At 39.0% G+C, this 22,507-nt stretch overlaps 1 protein-coding gene across 6 annotated transcripts in view; it reads right to left on the bottom strand.

The window, feature by feature from the left end:
• Positions 1-22,507, bottom strand: part of LOC140466677 (copine-8) — a 360,152-nt gene that overhangs the window by 122,400 nt on the left and 215,245 nt on the right. For all 6 annotated transcript variants that reach the window (XM_072562133.1, XM_072562131.1, XM_072562135.1 and 3 more), the window contains 3 exons: positions 13,050-13,113; positions 10,290-10,393; positions 991-1,095 (listed from right to left, as the gene is read on the bottom strand). In XM_072562133.1, the coding sequence (XP_072418234.1) occupies positions 991-1,095; positions 10,290-10,393; positions 13,050-13,113 (273 nt within the window). The remainder of the gene's footprint in view (positions 1-990; positions 1,096-10,289; positions 10,394-13,049; positions 13,114-22,507) is intronic.

Raw genomic sequence — 22,507 nt, 5'->3', positions numbered from 1 at the left:
GGTGGGGTCCTTCCTTCAAAGGCACTCATTGGGTGATCAAGTGGCAAGACATCAGGAAGGGGAGGACTGTTGAGAATGCTCCACCCTTACTGAAGCCACCTTCCTCCTGACTGACCCTGCGCATCACCCCCATCCCACTCTCAGCCACCTTTCTCCTTGGTACATTGATCTTGGTGAATATACTGCAGCTGTGTGCACAGCAGCCAACCTCTCATTGGCCAGCAGCTCTCAGGAGCAGGACCTATATCTGTGGAATCCCTGGTCCCAAGGAAGACATGTTGTTGTCCATTTAAGTGCCTGATGAGCATTTAATTTAGAAGGCCTTTCCTAAACGAGAAAAGTTAGAGCTTTCATTGACTCTCCAACCGGTAAATAAGGGCCTCATCACCTAAATTAAAATGTCACTCCAATTTTCAAAGATCAGATTGCTGCATTGATAGCTAAAACAATGGTCTCAGAGACCAACAGAAGAGAGATAAAAGCAAATGAAGTGATTGAGGTGGAAAGTAGCACTGACTGTGACTGGAGAAAGGAGCAGTAAATCATTTTAATTGAAGTCAGGAGGAGCATTGGTTTTCCTCCTGACTTCATGTTCAGGTGAGCATTTTGTTTACTGGTGAGCTGCGACAGTATCTCTTAGGATCCTCTGTTGGGCCACATTCAAATTTTATTAAACCACCAATAAAAATACTGTGCCTTTGTTTCATGCCTGTCTATTATCTCGTACATATACTTCGGAGCAGCATTTTAAACATATAAAATGATTGACTGACAGTACCCTAACTGACAATTCACATTCGGCAGTTCAAAAATATTCAGATCTGAATAATATTCAATATGCATGAATGGTCTGCGAGATGCCTGTCAACAGAAACTAATGTTGTGCCAAAGCTTAACATTTATGTAAACTCATGTTATATACATCACCTTTAAAAAAAGCCACAAATGATTTTCAATGTGAATTTGTAAACAGACATTGATTGCTCCTACCTGTCAAAGTCCCCATTGCAGAGTGCACGCACAGGAATTGTAAAAGCCTGCCACACTGGGTTTAATGTATTCTTTACAACTTCTGTCTTGTGACAAATGGTAAACCTGAAAATATGCATATTAAAACATTGTCTGAAATAGTAATAACAAAATAACAATACGAAATTTTGTTTTTTCTGTCTCCACTTTATTGATTTGAAAATGAACTCCAATGGACCACACCATAGATTCAATGAATTAATATGAGTGGTAGGAGTTCAAGTCAAGAGTTGAATCCTGGAGGTCAGGACCTTATCAATTCATTTATGTGTTATATCACTGTGGATAAAGATGAGAAGGTGTCAAATCAGAATGATTAATGTTAGCACGTCAGTTTCTTTCACCCCACCTAGTCTGCAGATATGTTATAGGAAAGATAACAATTTTTTGCTGGGAACTGTGTGTTTTATGTTGGGTTTATTATCAGTCGGTTAAAGCAGATACAATGGTTCTTTTCTCATAATGTTCACTAATACGTATTAGGTAAACATCTAGTTTAGTATAATAAAGGACAGACATTGACAGAGCTAGGCAGCCGGAAGCCTGGAAGCAAATTCAGTAGCCAGTTGGCAGAAACAGAACAAGCCTTACCACCATCATGCACTGCAGGTGGGCTAACTCAGTGAATACAGGGACTTTGTCCTCCCACTGAAGGTAGGACAATCTGATTAGCTGGCACTCCAGCAGTGCCAGAGTTCAGCTGTGGGACTAGCCAGTCCCAGGATTAACACCCATTGGATCTCTGACCAAGGTAGGTAAGGGACATTGGGTGTGGGGGAGGCACATGGGATTTGGTGACCTTAGGTTTAAGGGGAAGCAGAGTAGTTGGATGCATTTTAAAGGAGAATTTTTAAATCCATGCAAGGAGAAAAGGGATTAAAATCTGTTTTTTGAGAGGTGCCCCCATACTCTCAGGGCACCCCCTGAAGACAGGACCTCATTTTCTTCCTGTATTATCAAAATCTTGTAAAATAAAAGGCTTCCCACATACTCACACCAGCTCGAATGTTGCTGGAAGTTCAACTGACTCTGAATTATTTATTTACATATGGCGGACAGGCAAAGATCTTTTGGGGAAGTTGTAATACTTCTGGGCCAAGAGGTCTGGGTTCCTCCGTCTGTCCCTGAGGCTTGTCGTAATACGGCAGAAAAGATTGACTAAGAAAAATCTTTCTCAGGGTGGGTTTCAGCACCTGCCACCTTTTGTATTCTGGGAGTGGTGCATCAGTGTGTTGACCCATGTACATACCCTATTGTACATTCCCTTCCTCTGAAAACCCACCAAGAAGGGGCTTAATATATCCAAACCTAAATGTCTTCTTGGCAACCTAAATCTCAACTTTAATAGTTTTGAGCAGGAATCACGTACCTTTCCACACATTAACTGTATATATCTTGCTCATCGATAATAAAGCATTACGAACAAAAGCATTAAAATGTAATGTTTTACTGTTAAGATGCAAATTAATGAATCCAGAAATGTTAAAAATCAATTGCTGATACCCTAATAGCACAACTAATAAAGGCTGTTTCTTTCCTGTATGGAAACAAAATGTATAAATTCCTAAGCAATGCCTTATAATGTGTACCTCATATTTTTGGTTATACTTCAAATTTTAGTGCAAATGTTTAATACTCAGACTGTTCTATCTGAAACACACAATAAAGTCTCTTTGATATGTTTTTTTTATTTAGCATGTAAATCCAAATAAATAACCCACACATTCAGTCTATCCCTTCAACAAGTGCATCCAGAAAGTCATGACATGGATAGGAAATTGGTTGAATGGCATGAAACAAAGAGTTGGAATCATGGGTAAGTGCTCAAATTGGCAGGATGTGACTAGTGGTGCCCCACAGAGATCTGTGCTGGAGCCTTAATTATTCACAATATTCATTAACAACTTGGAAAATTGCATTAAAAGCCAAATATCCAAATCTGCCGATGATATAAAATTGAGCAGCATTATAGGCAGTGTTGAAGACAGCATAATAATTACAACAGGATATTGATAGATTAAGTGAATGAGTAAAGCTGTGGCAGATGGACTTTAATATAAGCAAGTGAGAGGTTCTCCACTTGGAACCAAAAGAAGAATAGATCAGGGTTTTTTTTTTAAGAAAGCACAAAGTTAAATACCGTGGATGTCCAACAAGATTTGTGGGTTCAGGTGCATAATTCTTTAAAATGCCATGAACAGATGGAGATAATATTCAAGGCCGTTAATGGAATGCTGGCCATCATATCTAAGGGGCTGGAGTACAGAGATGCAGTGATATGAAAGCCCAGTTACATCCCACTTACAGAACTGTGAACAGATCTGGGCACAGGAGGAAGGTTTCGGCCCTGGAGGGAGTTCAGTGCAGGTTTACAAGGATGAAACTTTACTTCAAGAGTTACGCTGCAAGGAGAGATTAGACAAATTCGACTCTTATTCTCTAAAATTTAGAGGATTAAAGGGTGATCTAATCAAGATCTTCAGGATATTAACAGGGAAAGATAGGGTAGATAAAGATAAGCCATTTCCACTGGTTAAAGATCTCGAAAAAAGGAGGCATAATCTAAGAATTAAGAACAGTTCATTAAGGGGAAATGTCAGAAAGCACATCTACATGGAAAGAATGGTGGAGGTTTGGAACTCTCTTGCACAGATGGGGTCAATTGTAATTCAATTGTTAAATTTAGTCTAACATAGACAAACCTTTAATCAGCAAGGATATCAAAAGATTAGGCAGGCATGTGTTATTAGGCCACCAATCAGCCATGATCCTGTTGAATGCCAAAGCAACCTTGAAGGGCTGAATGGCCTATTCCTGTTCCAAAGTTGTAAAATAGAAAGGAAAATGGTCTGTGCATGGACTGAAGTGATCTCATTGAGTAGAATCACGTTGATGGAAATCTTTCCTAATGAGCGACTGCTGTTATTACAACTTCCATCAGAAAGATGACAGAGAGCCTATCTATGGAACATTTTTTTTGAGCAAGGACATATGGAAAAGAAAGGATTGTAGAAAGTCCAGCAATTCCATTACAGGATGCTACATAAAGCAATTCATTTTTATTGAGTGCCCTTAAAGGCTTTAGACAGTGCACATTGGAGAAGTGGATGTCCATGGTAATAGAAGAATTAGGAGAGAGAGCGAGAGAGCAAAATAGTGAGAGAAAAAAAACAGAAAAGGCAATACTTTCAGGCAGCTTCAAATAGAGATGAGGCAAATGAAGTGTGTGCTTCAACAGTGGAGAAAGGTGTCGTGGCCTGAAAGGCAGGTCAAAGTTGGAGGTCTGAAGGGTGCAGAGTGGGATGTAAGGCAAGAAGAGAATGCTGAGGCAGGGAAAGAGCAAACTCATGCATAGGTAGTGGGGGCACGGCGGGACACAGCGGCGGGGGTGAGTGGAAGAGGTGGAATTTCTAAACAAGGTCTTAGATTTTGAATCTAATTCCCGAAGTGACATGGAACCAATAGACGTCAATGCGATTGTCGTGATCAGGATTTAGTGTGGAACAGAATGCCAGTGGGAAAGTACTGAATAGATTGGACTTGTCTTGTCTTGTCTATAAAAGTTGAGGGGTCAGTGAGGTGGGCATTGAACAAATTGTGTTCAGTGTTAACAATAAAACTGGGACAGTAAGGCTTGCAGAAATGTTAGCAATCAAGGAAGAAACTTAAGGCATTAGATAAAACAGGCAGAGGTGGATAAATAACTAAATAGAGAAAATATTAAAGTACTAATTATGAAAGTGATGTCTAGCTGAGGAATTACACAGAATTAAGTGGCTGATTCATAGTTAAAATCGCTCTATGCCTGCTTAATTTGTGCTGAATCTTTTCAGATCTGCAAAACTGTTAATGAGCCCATATTTCAAATGTAGGAAGCTACACTATAGCTTTAGGATAAATCATTGGTGTGAATTATGCAAAGCAGCCAAACTGGAATGAACCTTTCAGTTAAAGTTTGGAAGATATATAAATTATTTTCTAAATAATGACAGTTTTCCAGCTTTCAGATAAATCCTTTATTATATATGAATGAAATATATTCATTCCCAGAAAAAGGCATAATAAATCACTATGACCAGAAAATCTATTGTGACAACATGATCCTAAAATGTGAAGCAATTTGTAAGTCACTGAAGTGTTATATGAAAAACGTTCTTCAATTATTAATGAGAATAATGGAAAATGGTTAAAAAAAAAACAGAGAATGGAGTAAAATTGATTTATAACCTGCCCTGTCATTCTCATATTCTGTATCAGAAAATTGCAGATCGGGTCAGACCATTATGCAGCATTCATACCTCTCCATACAACCTCAGAATTGCAGCTTGTTATGGATATGTTGCATGCATCACCAAGTGTTATAAACAAGCTGTTATGAAGTAAAGATTGGCAGCTCGTATTAATTTCCTTCAAATGCTGAGGCAAAAGAAAATTACAAGCAGTGCACACCACTTCGAACATAGAACATTATGGGGAGTACAGGTCCTTCTGCCCTCGATGTTGTGTTGGCCTGTAGAACAAATTTGAAGACCACCTACACTATTCCATTCTCATCCATATGCCTATCCAATGACCATTTAAATGCCCTTTAAAGTTGGCGAGTCTACTACTGTTAAAGGTAATGCGTTCCACGCCCCTACTACCTCTGACATCAGACCTATGTCTATCACCCCTCAATTTAAAGCTACACCCCCACGTGCTAGCCATTACCATCTGAGTAAGAAGGTTCTCACTGTCCAACCTATCAATCCTGGTTCAAATAACAAACAGGACATGTATGAAGGTTAGAGATTTGTAGCTTATTATAAACTATTATTGCCAGGTTCCTCTCCAACATGCAACTTAATTCTATTCATTATATATCCTGTGACAAATGATTGTTTGCATTATGTATAACATTATTAATTTATTTTGCCATTTTCTTGTTCACTTGCATTATTAGTTTATATCATGTTGTAAAGATTTAGCTGCTTCTGATCTCTATTCCTTTCTCATTTCATACAAGCATTAAGCTTGTATGTCAGGTCAAGAGATTCCATTCAGCACTTTCCTGCCCTACCCACATTGTCAGTATACTCTAGGACTGTTACCTAATTCGTTTCAAATTTTCTTTCACCTGCATCACATAGCATACAGTAACGAATGGTTAAGTTAAAAGATGGATAAGCCAGAAGCCTTGACAACCAGGCCCAACAGTTTAAACATTTCAGTTCAGTTTTTAACAAGTTTGGAAATAAACTTGGTCTCAGTGAAATTAACCACTGAGTTGTCTGATTGTCTTCAAATACCAGAGTGAATAAAAATATTGGACAGATAGATAGCACTAATACATAAAATAGAATGTTAATATATGAAGTCTGAGTAAGGGAAAAAAATAATAAAGTCTAAATCAGCAACAGGTGAATATGAACACACAGAATATAGTAAATAAAATTGGGGAGTTAGAAGCGTCAATTGTCATATGGAAATATGATGCAATAGCAATAAAGACCTGGCTAAAGGAAAAGCGCACATGTTAAATATTTTTGAGCACTAAGCATTCAGGAAAAAAAGGAGGACCGGTGACAGTATTGGTTAATGAAATCACTGCAGTGCCAAAGGATGCCCTAGAGGGTTCAAGAAGGTAATCAGTCTGGCTAGAGTGAAGGAACAAAAGAGTGCAATTATATTGCTTGTTTACATTCTGTAGGCCACCAACTAGTCAGAAGGACACAGAGGAACAAACATGCAGGGAACTTATAAAGGTGGCAACATTATAGAGAGATTATAATTGAGGATTTTAATTATCCAAGCATCGATTGAAACAGTGGTAGTGCTAAGGGAAGGGAGGGGAAAACACTCCAAGATTGTGCTCAGAAAAATCTCCTCCAGCAGTGTGCATCCTGTCCAACTAAAAAGCATACACTATGGCCCGTTTTCTTGGAAATGAGGTTGGCAAAATAGGTCAAGTGTAAGTGGAAGAATATTTAGGAGACAGTAATCACTGTACCCTAAGGTTTAGGATGATGATAGAAAAGGACAATACGAATAATTAATATCATCAATGGCACAAAAATGGAACCAGGTCAAACTAGAACAAACACTGACTGACAGGAGAAGCAACTCAATGAATGGATACTTCAAAGAGGAGATGGTTCAAGTACAGTTAAGGTCTTCCCCCTCAAAAGAAAATAGAAGGGCAACAAACCTAGAGCTCCCTGGATGACTGGGGCAATATAAATTAAATCAAAGGAGAAATTGTGCTCATCACAGGTGTGTGGTAGAAAATAAAACTGTCATTGAAAAGGAATACTGAAGATTCAGAGGAGATCATGAAAATATTATTGAAGCAAAAAGGAATCATGAGAAAAGACTGGCAGATAACATAAGGAGGAATCCCATTGAATTCTACAAGCACATCAACAGGAAGGGAGGTAAAAATTAACTAACTATAGGACAATTAACGTAGCATCTATTTCTGGAAAAACACATCAATTATTAAGGGATAAACAGCAGAATATTCGAAAAGTCATAACCCAGTCAAGCAGAGTTAGCATGGCACAATGAATGGGAAATAGTGTCTGACTAATTTATCAAAGTTTTTTTATTGAAGGAGGCTGAACCAGAGTGGATAGGGTGGAAGCAGCAATATATTTCATCTGGACTTCCGGAAGGCATTTTGACAAGGTGCTATCAGTTCTGCTACAATCTGATCATTCTGTTTTTGTGCAATCACGCATTGTAAGAAAATCATGCAATAGCCACACCTTTTAAACTAATAAGGCCATAATCGCATTATAGCCAATACAGGTAAGGAAAATTCACGTTCTACAAATAAGAGTCTAAATTTTTCAATCGCATTAAAGTCAATTCGCATTGAAGAAATGTGTGTTATAGCAGAACTGACTGTACCTCAATAAAAGGTTAAGTCATAAGATAAAATCTCACAATGTTGGTGACAGGATATTGACATGGATAGAGAATTGGCCAATGAGCAGGAAACAGAAAACAGGGAGAAGGGATTCTTTTTCAGGTTAGTGACTTGAGACCAGTGAGGATCCACAGCGATCAGTGCTGGGATCAGAGGTTTTACAACATGTATTGATGACTTGGAGGAAGGAAGCCAATACACTGTAAACATTTGCAGACTACTCAAAAATAGGTAGAAAGGCAGGGTGTGACAGGGACACAAGAATTTACAGAGAGATATTGAAAGTTGAAGTAAACGGGCAAAAGGCTGGTAAATGCTAATGTGAAAAATGTGAAGTCCTTCATTTTGGAATGGAGAACAAAAGAGCTGAGAAAAATTTAAATGGAGAAGAAGTGCAAAAAACTACAATACAAAGGGAAGTTGAGGGTACTTAGGCATGAAACAGAAAGCTAACACAGAGGTGGAGCAAGTAATCAGAACAACTCATGGAATGTTGGCCCTTAGTTCCAAGGAGTTGGAGTATGAGAGAAGGCAAGTCTAACTACAAGGTGTTGGTGAGACCATATCTGGAGTACTTTGAGCAGTTTAAACTCTTTATTTAAGAGGAGATATCATTTCATTGGAGGCAGTTAAGATTCACCAGGATAATCCTTGGTATAGAACAAAGGTTATACTCAGTAAAGGCTGAGAGGATGCTTCTCCCCATGTGGGAGTCTAGGACCAGCGAACATAGACTCAGAATTAAGGGATGCCAATTCAAAACTGAGAAAAGGAGGAATATCTTTTAGGCAGGAACTCCTGGTCTCAAGCAGCTGTGGGGCACAGTCCTTGTGTATATTGAAGGCTTAGATAGACAAATACATGATTAGTAGGAGAAATCAACGGTTTTGACGAAAAGGCAGGAAGTTGGACACGAGGAGTGTCAGGTCAACCATGATCCAATTGATGCTCCAATTTCTTATGGTCTACAGGAAAAAGGTGGTAAAGGAGTAGATTCATAGTCATACAGCACAGAAAAGGGTCTTCAGCCCATTGATAATTGCTGCGAAAGGCAGACTAATCCCAATTTCCTATACTTATCTCTTTTCCTTGAATGTTATGATATTTCAAGTGATCATCCAAATTTTTATTAAAGGTTGCAAGATTTCCAGCCTCCACTACATTAAAAGGCAGTGCATTCCAGATTCCCACCACCCTCTACGTTATTTTCTTTTCTCAAATCCCCTCCGAATCTCCTGCCCCTAACCCCAAAACCATGTCCTCTCATGACTGATCCCCTTATCCAAGGAGGACAGCTGTCCCCTACTATATCCATACCCCTCAACCTGAAATCATGTCCCCCCCTCAGCTGTCTCTTCTCTAAAGAAAGTATTACAAGCTTAGCTAATCTTTCTCTTTCGTTCAGTTGCTCCAACCCAGGCAACACTCTGGTGAACTTCCTCTCTTTTCCTTCTAGTGCTATCACATCCTCCTGGAGTGAGGTGACCAGATCTGCCTACATCACTCCAGCTGTGGCATAATCAATGTTCTGGACAACTCTAACATTACGTCCTTGCTCTTATACTCTATGCCATGACTGATGAAAGCAAATGTCCCATATGCCTTCATAACTTATTCACTGCTGTGCTGACTTCAGGGATCTATGACTAACTACCCAAGATCTCTGTTCCATTGAACTACCCAATGTCCTATCATTCATTAAACACTCCCTCATCTTGTTTCTTCTTCCAAAGTGCATCACACCACACTTATAGAGTCAGAGATGTGCAGCAAAGAAACAGACCATTCATTCCAACTCATCTATGCTGACCAGACATTCTAAATTAATCTAGTCCCATTTGCCATCATTTGGCCCACATCCCTCTAAACCCTTCCCATTCATATACCCATCCAGATGCCTTTTGAATGTTGTCATTGTATCAGCCTCCCCCACTTCCTCAGCAGCTCAATCCATACACATGAAAATGTTCCCCTCAAGTCCCTTTTAAAATTTCCTCTCTCAGCTTAAACCTATGCCATCTTGTTATGGACTCCCCTACCCTGAAGAAAAAAAATCATGGCTATTTATCCTATCCATGCCCTTCATGATTTTATTAACCTCTATAAGGTTACCCTTCAGCCTCCGATGCTCCAGGGATAATAGCCTCAGCCTATTCAGCTTCTCCCTATTGCTCAAACCATGGCAATATCATTGTAAATCTTTTCTGAACTCTTTCAAGTTTCACAACATTTTTCCTAGAACAGGGAGACCAAAACTGAACGCATTACTTCAATCAAGGTTAAATATTAGTTGCATGATCAATATCTGGAAATCAATCTACTGATTTAAAAAAATTAATATATCACTTACGTTCCATCCTCATTGCTTCTGTAAAATACAAGGAAAGGATCCGACTTTCCAAAGAAATCCTTTTTATCTAATTTGTTGGCACAAAACTGCATCGCCACAATATCCTGAGGGAGTCAGGAAAACATCAAGTGTGAAAGGAAGCAATCAAAAAGTTTCTCCACAAGCTGTTAAAACTGCTAGATATTTGGTTGATGTTGCCAAGGATGTACTGGTAGGTCAATAAATAGAACCATGTGGAAAGCCCAATTATGAGTGTAAGTAAATGGATGTAAATAAATAAATAATGAAAATAGGCAGTGAAAGAAAGCACTGAATAGCATGGCTTTTGCAAAATGTACAATTCTCTTTTGATGATCTCAAAAGTATTCGTTCAAGACTAACTTATTTAGCAGTCTAATAACGCAAATAAACCATGGTTAATTACATTTTTTAAAAAATAGAAAAAACTACACACATTGAAAATCAGAAACAAAATCAGAAATTGCTGGAAAAATTCAGCAGGTCTGGAAGCATCTGTGGAGAGAAAGCAGAGTTAATGTTTTGGGTCTCGCAACTCCTATTAGTTCCCTCTAGGTCTGAAGAAGGGTCACTGGGCCTGAAACGTTATGCTTTCTCTCCACAGATGCTGCCAGAGCTGCTGGTTACTTTACATTCTCTACTTGAACTATTCTATGCTTCTTCAGGACTCTTATGGAAAGCCCATTAAGAATCACAACATAAATCTTATTCTTTCAGACTATATCTATAAAGCAACTAATTTGTAAGTAAGCATACAATAAATGGTATTATTGAGTATTATGTAGCCGATTCAAAAGAAAAAGTAAAGGCTTGAAAGCTGCCTGCAAAATTGCTGGTTTGAAATGAATATTTGGGATACACATTGATTCTTTAGTTTTCATGTATTTCAATGCTGTTGTAATACATCGGCCTGCCCTATATTCCAAGTTTAAAATTGCAGCTCACCAAGTTGAACAATTCAATTAATGTCAATACATATGAAATAAAGCTCTTTGATAATCGCAATTCATTCAGAAAATAAATGCTGGTCCTACATATAACTGAACCAATCAGCATTACTTAATAAAAGCAAAGACTGTGGAAGGTGGAAATCTGAAACAAACACAGAATGCTGTAGAAACATTTCTGATGAAATCAAATCAGATTTGAAATGTTAACTCTTTGTCTCCCTACAGAAACTACCAGGCATGTGGAGTCTCTCCAGCGTTCTGTTTGTTTCAATCAACTTTACTTTGTATGTAGGATGTATAGGCTAATTCAGCAATGAAAAAAACAGAATCCATGTACAATACCGGAAATGTCAGTTTAAATGTGCAATTTGAATTATATCCAGTGTGCGAATGTGCAATAACTAGTTTAAAGCCAGACTTAAGAATGCAATCTAAATGATTAAGAATAGTTACTTAGTCTATATTCATTTAATAAATATTAAATTTTTCTGTTGATTTTATTGTCATATAAGAAAAATGTAGAAATCCTATTTTATGTTATGTATTGCGTCATTTTAAATTTTCGAATGTAAGTTTAAGCATAATTTTTATGATTTGCTTCTGGTGTCAAGAACTTTGAATTTTAATAGCTATCAGTGTGACCCAATGTTATTTGATATCAGCACAACTAGAATAAATTGTAATTTCCAGACATTATACAAGGATATTGGTTACATGTTAAGCCAATTCAATTTCATTCCAATCAGGAGGTGGTACAGAACCAATGCCTGTGCAGAACTACTAATTGGATTCTATCTTTCATCTGACAATTAAAAGATGCCTGACACAAGCTAACAGGCATACTAACAACCTTATCTTGGGGCTTGTTAATTGTTTTATGCTATAATGGTACTGCCATTTTGATTTATTTGGTTAAATTGCACCTTTAATTTGTGGACGAAATAGAGACAAAGAAAATTTCCTACGCGTCCACTAAAACATGCTTTCAGCAGCACAAAAAAGGTGCTTATGTACCTTCGTTTATGTGATATATTTACATTCCCTTTTGTGGCATACATATCAAAAAGGGATGGAAAGTAAAATGCCACAGCACAACTGACAAACCCAAAATTCTTCATTCTGACTTCAAAGATTTAGACACAATAGAATGATAAATTTCTACTTTATATTTAATTTTCAATAAATTTATGTGATCATAGTATCTAGTATAAAAAGGATAACGGGCTGTTGTGGCACCGTAGTAGTTTCCTTATCTCTGGACCAGAAAGGCCTGGGTTGAAATAAAACCTACTCCAGAGATAGGTCATAACACACCTGAACAGGCTGAGTAAAAACATCTAACAGCTTGCGAGGCTGAAAGAGGGAATGTAAGAAAATGAATTTTTAACTGTTATATTAATCCTCTCTCCTCATCAACAGTCTTTCATAGTTCTGTCATTCTTGGAGCATGTGTCCAATCTGCAGAGACTCTTTTCACCTCCAATCCTCAGAATAAGGAAACACAATTAACTATGAGGGAACAAAAGCCTGTATTTGCATTGCACCATTGGCTTGTCTGAGTTCCTAATGATTATTATCTACTGAGCCCAGTCATTGCTAAACAGATCATAAGACTCACTAATAGTTGTAGTCACCCCAAAGAACATCTCAAAAATTGAAGTTCCACTTGTTAAATTTCTTTAGTTAGCAGAAACATGACACATAGGTCTCATTTCTAATGGGTAATTTTGATGACACCTTTACTGTATTATGTAGTTCTTAACTTGGAAGAAGATTGATAACTTGTTCTTACATGGCAATTGCTCAATTCTTCTGCTGTGAGAATTATTGCTCCACATTTCTTTCCAGGAATTCCCCTGTTAGATTAAAACAAAAAGAAAATAAATATTTGCTTCTGTTTTCATAAATTCCTTTGGTGAAATAAATTTTGAATAATATTTTCTTCTATGATGTTTCACTTGATCCTTAAATGGCTTAAATTATACCTTTGTTTCAATCACTGTAAAGAATTTATTATTTTCTTTTGACTGTGAACTGAATTGAGAAAAGGACTGTTTTTTCAACAAATGACTGAGGAAGGAGTTGCTGTACTTTTATACTATTGCTTTGTAAACAGTGAAGAAGGAATAAATAAACAGAATCTCACCAGGACATGCATACAAAGTCAGATTTGACTGGTAACAAGAAGCTGAATGGTTTTCACAACTGGTCACAATTCCACAAACCAAAGTTCACCAGCCTTACTACAACTGATTATTTTTATCCAATTAGCTGTCTGTCAATAATACTGTGACTCAAGAAAACATCTATTCCTATGTTGAGACCATGAGGTTCATTTGAATTATTACGCTACAATTTAACTTACTACATTAGTTTTTGCTAACTCTTGCCGATACCTTGGTTTTTCAGATGTGCATCAGCACCTTCAATCCATGAAATTGCAGAGAACAATCTATTTCAGACAGATGTCTTCATATGGTGCAACTAATGTCTGAAGACGCCAATTGTCCAGAATTGGGTTCTGCCACAAGTACCACATGAGACAGCCAGGTTGCTTTTTGTATTAGCATCTGTTTTCAAGATGCCATAGCCTCAGGTCACTGGGAACTTTCCACTTAATATTTTACTCTCTTACACCCAGTGACTCTTGTGTGGTACTCAATATGCAAGAGTTCCATATCACACTTGTCAGCATCCTTGAAGTGAAGCTTTTGGCACCCACTGATGATCTGGTTCTGGTTATTTCATCATTTAAAAAGATCCTTGGGTATGGATTGATGTTCCATCCTGCTAATGTGGCTAAAGCAACTAATCCGACTTTGTTTGATGAGTGCTAACAAAGTTGAGAGCTTTGTCTTTAAAAATGACTATTGCACTTATGTGTCCTGTCAGAACACAAACATCACATGCAACAGACAGTGAAGATGGAAATTATTGAGCTTCTTTTGAGAGTTGTGAATTGCCTGTGTTTTACAACCATTCAATGGTTTGGGAACACGGGCATTGCAAACTACCAGCTTGATCCTAATAGACAGCCTGATGATATTTCATGTACATTTCATGAGTTGGTCAAAGGTGGTAGCTGCTTTCCTCAGCTATGTATCAACGTCTGCATCAAGTGACAGACTGCCACTGTGGAATTGAAACAGCAGCATTTGCTAACCCCTTCTGGGAGAGCTGCTTCTTTAGTTTGATCCCATTTGGTTAGTACATATTTAACTGCAATGTAAACCAACTTATTTGCAATTATTCAATGACAAATCATGTAAATACCTAGAGTATAATTCACCTTTAAAAATAACCATTTATAGTAAATTGGCTTTATGATCCTAATCCTGTTTTCCAAAATGTTTTTCAATTATACTCATGTATCAGAACTAGGTAATTATGAGCTGATTGGAGTGATCAACTTTTGAAGTGTTGGCTTTCTTGTTACACCGGCATAACACTTTCAATTCATAGCAATGCCTATTGGAGGAAATTAGAAGTGAAGCGAACTGCCTGAAAAATAAAAGCAACTTTGCTGACTTACTAACTTAAAATCTTCCAGGAACCCTGATCTGCCACATTCGCATAGCTAGGGTTTTGCAGGACAAGGAGACAATATCCATCACTCGTCAAGAGTTCTGTCAATCATGTTTGCAAATCTCACAATCTACACCGTTTAACCTAATGATTAACAATAATGTTTATTATCAATGAACAAAACTCAGAATTTTTCTTAAACTTAGACATGCCAGTGATGTTGAAGACATACACTAACACCGGATTATAATATGCCTCATCAATTGGTGTGCTGAGAGTTGCTCACTGCTTATAAAGAAACATAATAATCTGAAAGCTATATCTCACGTTCAGAAAAACAGTTTAGTGCTGCAAATTATAGGATAACAATTACACACAAGAAAATTCATCCAATACAACTGGTAGCAATGGCGAAGTACATGATATTAGGTTTTGTCAGACTTTTGAGATGACTTTGATAAGAAGAAAGTTTACATTTGTCAAGGCTTGGCTCTTAGAGGGCCATCTGAATTAGTGAACTAATATACAAAGACATTGCAATCAGAAGGAAAAAAAGTGAGGTAGTCACTGTGGTGTTCTGTAGTTATCTTGACATTGATACTTGGGACAGTTGAGTTCCCCACTGTAAATATTGACAAATCTACAAACTCTCTGTGCTATCATCAGGTTCATAACTTTCGGTTTGATCTCTGAATCAAAAGAAATACTTGAAATTCTTCACCAAAGCCTGGTTGCCAGAGCAGAAAACAAACTCATTTTGCAATCAACGATAGTTGCGTGTTTTCATCCAAAGCCGAGTTGTCTCTATCCTCAGGCATTACAGGCTTTGCATGGTCACTATACCAGGGGATCATACAAGCTTTCAAAACACAGTGCCCTTTGCAGCAAAAAATAATTTAAAGCATCTGTTCAGGTGATACAGTGACAGTACTGAACGATGCCAGGCATGTAATCCTTCTGGATTCACTGCACAGGGATATTAATGCTTTGGGAACAGTATCAAAGCATGCTTTGCAATTGATTCCACTTGCACAGAGCTACAGCTCCAAATGACTAAAGATAGTTTTGTGCACAATTGTGGAGAGATTCATTGCACAATCAACTGGAATGCCACTCAATAAAATCAACATGCTATTGAACCTGGAATCCATTAACATTTATAATAAGCTTATGGTCATTATATGCAAATGAAAGTCAAAACAATGATGAGAACTGACTTAAGTGTTATCACTTAATCCAGTGTCCTCTTTGCACTTTGGAAATAACTATTAACTGAGGAAACATAGACATTCTTTATGTCATTGCCGCTTTAGCCTCTTCAAATTACTTATTAAAATGTTTCTCACTTTTAGCATTTTGTTGTATTTTTTTTCTGCATGTTTAATCCAAAAATGCTTGCTGCCCTTAGTACTGCAACATATTATTGCATTGGAACTTGGAAAAGCCTATACAATGAGAAATCCAAAATAATAATCAAATGGAGTGTTACCAAACTGGACTATTCTAATTGAATTCTACAGTATTTAAAAGAACATTTGTTTACACAGTTTAAATTTTTAAAAAGTAATTCTTTTTTTATTTATGGTTCCCTATACCCTCAGTTCAAGAAGAAACTCCTACAGTAACTGTAGGAAAATATTTTTTAAGCTGTAACTATGGGGGGTGACGTTATCTGCTAGCTGATTCCTGTCAGACAATGCTTGAATAGTATAGATTTTTAATCAACACGTTCAGAAGTGTTTTTACATATTTCTGAAGCAGGTAGGATTTGAAATTGGGACCTTCCGGCTCAGAAGAAGGGAAAATGACAGTTACAAAAGAATCCTAATCCTTTGGTAATAGGTATTGTCAATCAACCTGCCAGACATATTAATACACTTATTGGAGTAGGTGGGGCTTGAACTCTGGTCTCCTGATTCTGAGGTAGGGACACTACATTTCAACATAAGAACCCCAACACTTGGACGTTAGATATTTTCTAATCAATCTGTTCAGAGATGCTATTACATGCCTCTCGAGCAGCTGGGACTTCATCACTTGGTTCAGAGGTAGGGACACTCCTAGTACACCACAAGGACCCCAATTCTTGGATGGTAATCCACCTTGATCCTCCACCTGGCTTCATCAAGGATTCTCTGTTCAGAATTCTTTGCCTGAGTGCAATGACATGATTCCATTTCAGTTAGCATATACACATTGTGATCCTATTAGCTGTGGGAAGAGGCCACAATTAGAAATGGAAACAACCCAATCCAATTGACTAACACCAAAACCATTGTGGGCCACTTACACCAGTTAGACTGCAGTTCAAGAACACATTTTGCTGCCACTTTCTCCAGGGCAAACAGAGTTGGACAACACTGGCTGAGCCAGTGATGTCCATGTTCCATAACAGAACACAGCTAAAATATTAATGCAAAGCAGCATGCCTTATGCTGGGTCTATATCCTGCCATACCACCTTCTAAACAAATGCCAATTCTACAGAGGCATGGTTTTCAATTATCATTTTCTTTTTGAAGCTGTTGATCAGCTTTAGCTAGTCTTCCCAAATGGTATAACTGAGTGTAGAAGTTCCAAATCAAATTGCAACCACTGTAGAGCGACTTATGAGCAATCCAGAAGTTTAAAATACTCCATGCCACAGAAACGTATGCATTTTCTTCCTCCTGTATAGAAAGAAGTAAAACCTCATCATAAATGTAAAGCCAAATAATTCCCTGGCAGCATGAAATAACAAGTGCATCATAAGACAATTTTCAGAATGTTGTTTGCAACACTATAACCTAAAAAATAAGCTGCTCTTGTCATTCTGACAGATGGTGAACCTCTGTGATAGAATTAATACTTACTCAGGAGAACAGATCCAAACACACTGAACCATATTATTACTATTATAAAGGATAACAGATGGTTCCACTCACTCATTCTTTCCTTTTGTCAACAGCACACTTTTATTTTCTGAACACACAGTTTTCAACAGTTTTCTCAAAAGGAGCTATCACAGCAGAATATTTTAGGAGATTTATTTGCTCATGGAGAATGATTTGGAGACGCTGGTGTTGGACTGGAGTGGACAAAGTTAAAAATCACACAACACCAGGTTATAGTCCAACAGGTTTAATTGGAAGCACTAGCTTTCAGAGCGCTGCTCCTTCATCAGGTGGTTGTGGTGAAGGACCAGCGCTCCAAAAGCTAGTGCTTCCAAATAAACCTGTTGGATTATAATCTGGCGTTGTGTTATTTTCAAACTCAGGGAGAATGGCCTTGTCATTTAAACTTGCTTTTAAATGATTTTATTGGAGATCTTCCAAAAGCAAGCTTAAGATCTGAATTCAGTCAAATTCACAATTATGGCAATGAGCACAATGTTGACGGGACCATTGGGATGGATTATCACCACACACACAGGACTCGATATGGTTATGACTAATACGTCTTAGATGCAAGCAAATACTAACACACACACAAAACTTTGTAAGCCAATGTGTTATTTACTCTTATGTTGTATTATTTACTTTGAATTAAGTAACCATGGTTTTATTTGTTTCCTATTAATGAATGTAAACTGTCTGTGTTGGAGTCCTGCGTGCCAGGATTTAGTCTCATAAATGGGCAATGAAGAAGCTGGCATGCTGACAGAAGAACTGAATTGTGGGTGTGAGAACAGTAAGGTAGGACAAGAAGATTAATCAAGACATAGATTTTTGCAAGTTCATAAGGCAGTACAATTACGTTGGAGAAATGTGCTCCATAAACATAAACATGCCTTCTTCATTCCAACATTGATGGACCAAAACAGCCACCTGTGTTTCTTCAAGAATAACCTTGAAAAGGAAGCCCAGGAAGAAGATCTGAGCATGGCTTTGAAACAAGTTATTACCTTATATGGCACAGTCATAGCAGGATATAAAAACACCAGAAAAAAAAGGACTTGCTGCTGTAGTCAGATATAGAAGTTTGGCCATATACTCCAAAATTGAGCCAAGATCTGTTGAGCCAGTGTTTAGATCAGAGTGGTGCTGGAAAAGCACAGCAGGCCAGGCAGGCAGCATCAGAGGAGCAGGGAAGAAAAAAAAAATTCGACATTCGGGCAAAAGCCCTTCATCAGGAATGGAGGGAGGGAGCCTTCAGAGTGGAGAGATAAATGGGGAGGGGGGCTGCTGTGGAGAAGATAGCAAAGAGTACAATAGATGAATGAGAGATGGGGATAGAGGTGATAGGTCAGAGGGGAGAGTGGAGTGGATAGGTGGGAAGGAAGATTGGCAGGTAGGACAGATCATGAGGACAGTGCTGAGCTGGAAGGTTGGAACTGGGGTAAGGTGCGGAGACAGGAAATGGGGAAACTGGTGAAGTCCACATTGATACCCTGGGTTGAAGTGCTCTGAGGCGGAAGATGAGGCGTTCTTCCTCCAGGCTTCAGGTGGTGAGGGAGCGGCAGTGTGGAAGGCTCCTTTGGGGTCTTGGATGGAGGTGAGGCATCTCTAAAGAAAGATCGCAATTTCCTTTCCCACGTGGTTGAAGATGCTCTCCAACGCATCTCATCCACATCCCGCACCTCTGCCCTCAAACCCCACCCTTTCAACCATAACAAGGACAGAACCCCACCCCACCCCCCCCCCCCCCCCCCCCCCCCCCCCCCCCCGGCCTCACTTTCCACCCTCCCAACCTTCACATTAACCGCATCATCCGCCAACATCTCCACCACCTCCAAACGGACCCCACCACCAGGGATATATTTCCTTCCCCACCCTTTCCGCCTTCCGCAAAGACCACTCCCTCCGTGACTACCTGGTCAGGTCCACACCCCCCAACAAACCATCCTCCTCTCCTGACACCCTCCCCTGCCACCGCAGGAATTGCAAAACCTGAGCCCACACCCCCTCCCCCACCTCCAGCCAAGTCCCTAAAGGAGCTTTCCACATCCATCAAAGTTTCATCATTAATTGTATCCGTTGCTCCTGAAGCGGCCTCCTCTACATTGGGGAGACTGGACGCCTCCTAGCAGTGTGCTTCAGGGAACAACTCCGGGACACCCGCACCAATCAACTCCACCGCCCCATGGTCAAACATTTCAACTCCCCTTCCCACTCTGCCAAGGACATGCAGATCCTGGGCCTCCTCGACCGCTATTTCCTCACCACCTGACGCCTAGAGGAAGAACGCCTCATCTTCCGCCTCGGAACACTTTAACACCAGGGCTTCAATGTGGGCTTCACCAGTTTCCCCATTTCCCCTCCCCCACCTTACCCCAGTTCCAACCTTTCAGCTCAGCACTGTCCTCATGACCTATCCTACCTGCCAATCTCTCTGCCCACCTATCCACTCCACTCTCCCCTCTGACCTATCACCTCCATCCCCTCCATCCCCCCCCCCCCCCATTCATCTATTGTACTCTTTGTTACCTTCTCCCCAGTCCCAGACCCCCCCCCCCATTTATCTCTCCACCCTGGAGGCTCCCTGCCTCCATTCCATTGCCCGAAACGTCGATTTTCCTGCTCCTCGGATGCTGCCTGCCTGACCTGCTGTGCTTTTCCAGCACCACTCTGATCTAGACTCTGGTTTCCAGCATCTGCAGTCCTCACTTTTGCCTTCTAACAGCCAGTGTCATAGTGAGCATTGTATGTACTTTTGGTTAGTCATGTCATAAATGTGTATCACATTAAGTGGAACTCTATCCAACTTGTTGTCTGCCATTGATATTTATCCTGAACTTTTAGATCCAAAGCGGGGGGGGGTTACATTTATTTTCACATTGTTATGATGCTTAACTGAAACAAATTGCTGGCACTACTGATCTACAGACCCAACATTTAGCAAATAAAAACAAAGCATGTGACAGAGGGCTATACTTCAAAGACAGAAATATTTGGTGAATAGAGGAATATTAAAACAATCTTTGAATGTCATGGTTTTTCTATCTTGCCAAGGCTATTAATAGCACCTTACCAGAAATGACTGACATTTCTTCACGTCACTCGCTAATGACAGTTTTCGTTCACTCTTAAATGCAATCATTCAAGCATCACCTGTCCTCATTTACAGTAAAATACAACTTTTAAGACCATAAGACACAGGAGCAGAAATTAGGACATTCAGCCCATTGAGTCTGCTCCACCATTCAAATCTTGGCTGATAAGTTTCTCAACCTCATTCTCCCACTAATCCTTGATCCCATTGATAATCAAGAATCTACCTGTCTCAGTCTTAAATATAGTCAATGACCTGGTCTCCACAGCCTTCTGTGGCAATGAAGTCTATAGATTTACCAGTCTCTGGCTGAAGACGTTTCTCCTTACCTCTGTTCTAAAAGGTCTTCCCTTTACTCTGACGCTATACCCTCGGGCCCAATCTCTCCCATCAATGGGAACATCTTCCCAGTATCTACTCTGTCCAGGCCAATCAGCATCCTGTGTTTCAATTAAACCCCACCCCCCATCCTTCTAAACTCCATTGTGTATCAATCCAGAGTCCTCAAACATTCTTAATACGTTAAGTTTTTCATTCCCGTGACCATTTTCGTGATCTTCCTCTGAGCATGCTCCACAGCCAGTACATCTTTAATTTATTAGTTGATATCAATTGCTTGATGACCTAACTATAATTTGACATCAAGTAGTTACCAAGCGATAATATTATTATTAATTGGCATCAAATATATTATCACATTAGTCAAGTATTTGCAGTTAGCATCATTTGATTCACCTTCAGTGCTGGCGAGATGATCAAATGAGAAGCCAAGACAAAATTTGACTAAGTTCTACACATCAGATGACATCAACAATATTGTGTCTTGGATTTTTATTCGTCACAACTGACATATACTGTGCAAACTATTTAAGAGGCTGTGCACAGACCACACAGTGGAGGTGGACCCAGATGTACCTCGTTTTTCATTTATCCAGTTCCTCTACACAGGTCGACATATGTGTATTTACCCTATGAAACCTCATTTAGCTAATCTTTAGCTCCCTCAAAGATGAATTTACCCAGTCAAACTCATTGTTAGCTTCCCAGAAGGAAGTGGTGATACAATACCACAGAGAATGACCATAAAACCACACACTTCAAATAAAGTGAAGAGCCTAAAAAAGGATTCAGAAGGGAAATACGCTGTGATGGATAAGTTTTCACATTGTCATGTAGGCTACTTTTATGGGAATGTGAGAAAGGCAAGAGTGGGGAAAGGGAACGAGAGACATTGAGTGGGGGAAAGAGTAACAGAGAAAGAAACAGTATTTCTACATCCCTAACCATTGCTATGCCTACGTGTGTCTATTCCAACTAAGTACCCTGACATTATCCCTTAATTGGTAATCATGGACAGGAGGAGATGGCAACAGCAGTCGTCACAAATTCCTATTTGTGCAAAAATTCCTTCAAACCTTCACCCCATTATTTTTAATCTTTCATTTTAATCTTTACTTATTTGCTGGCCAACTACCAGGGTAACAATTATTGCTAAGCACACATTATTTTTAAAATGACATAACAAATTACTATGATATAATTTGCGCATTTTGCTTTGTAGAAACAGAATATAAACACACATCTAATTATAAGCCAATTTTGGCACGTACAATGCCAATAAGACAGGAGGTGCTCTTCAACACATGGCTGCAAAGGGTTGTAAAGTAAACTGCTGCTCACTGCTTTTAGACAATACAATACTCAGCATGGTATCACTATGCCTTTTTCACAGAAATGATTGTGCATTTTAGCAAAA

Source organism: Chiloscyllium punctatum, chromosome 44, assembly GCF_047496795.1.
Source record: "Chiloscyllium punctatum isolate Juve2018m chromosome 44, sChiPun1.3, whole genome shotgun sequence".
NCBI lineage: Eukaryota > Metazoa > Chordata > Chondrichthyes > Orectolobiformes > Hemiscylliidae > Chiloscyllium > Chiloscyllium punctatum.
Note: the sequence above shows the minus strand (reverse complement) of the source record. Positions and strands in the feature narration are given on the sequence as shown.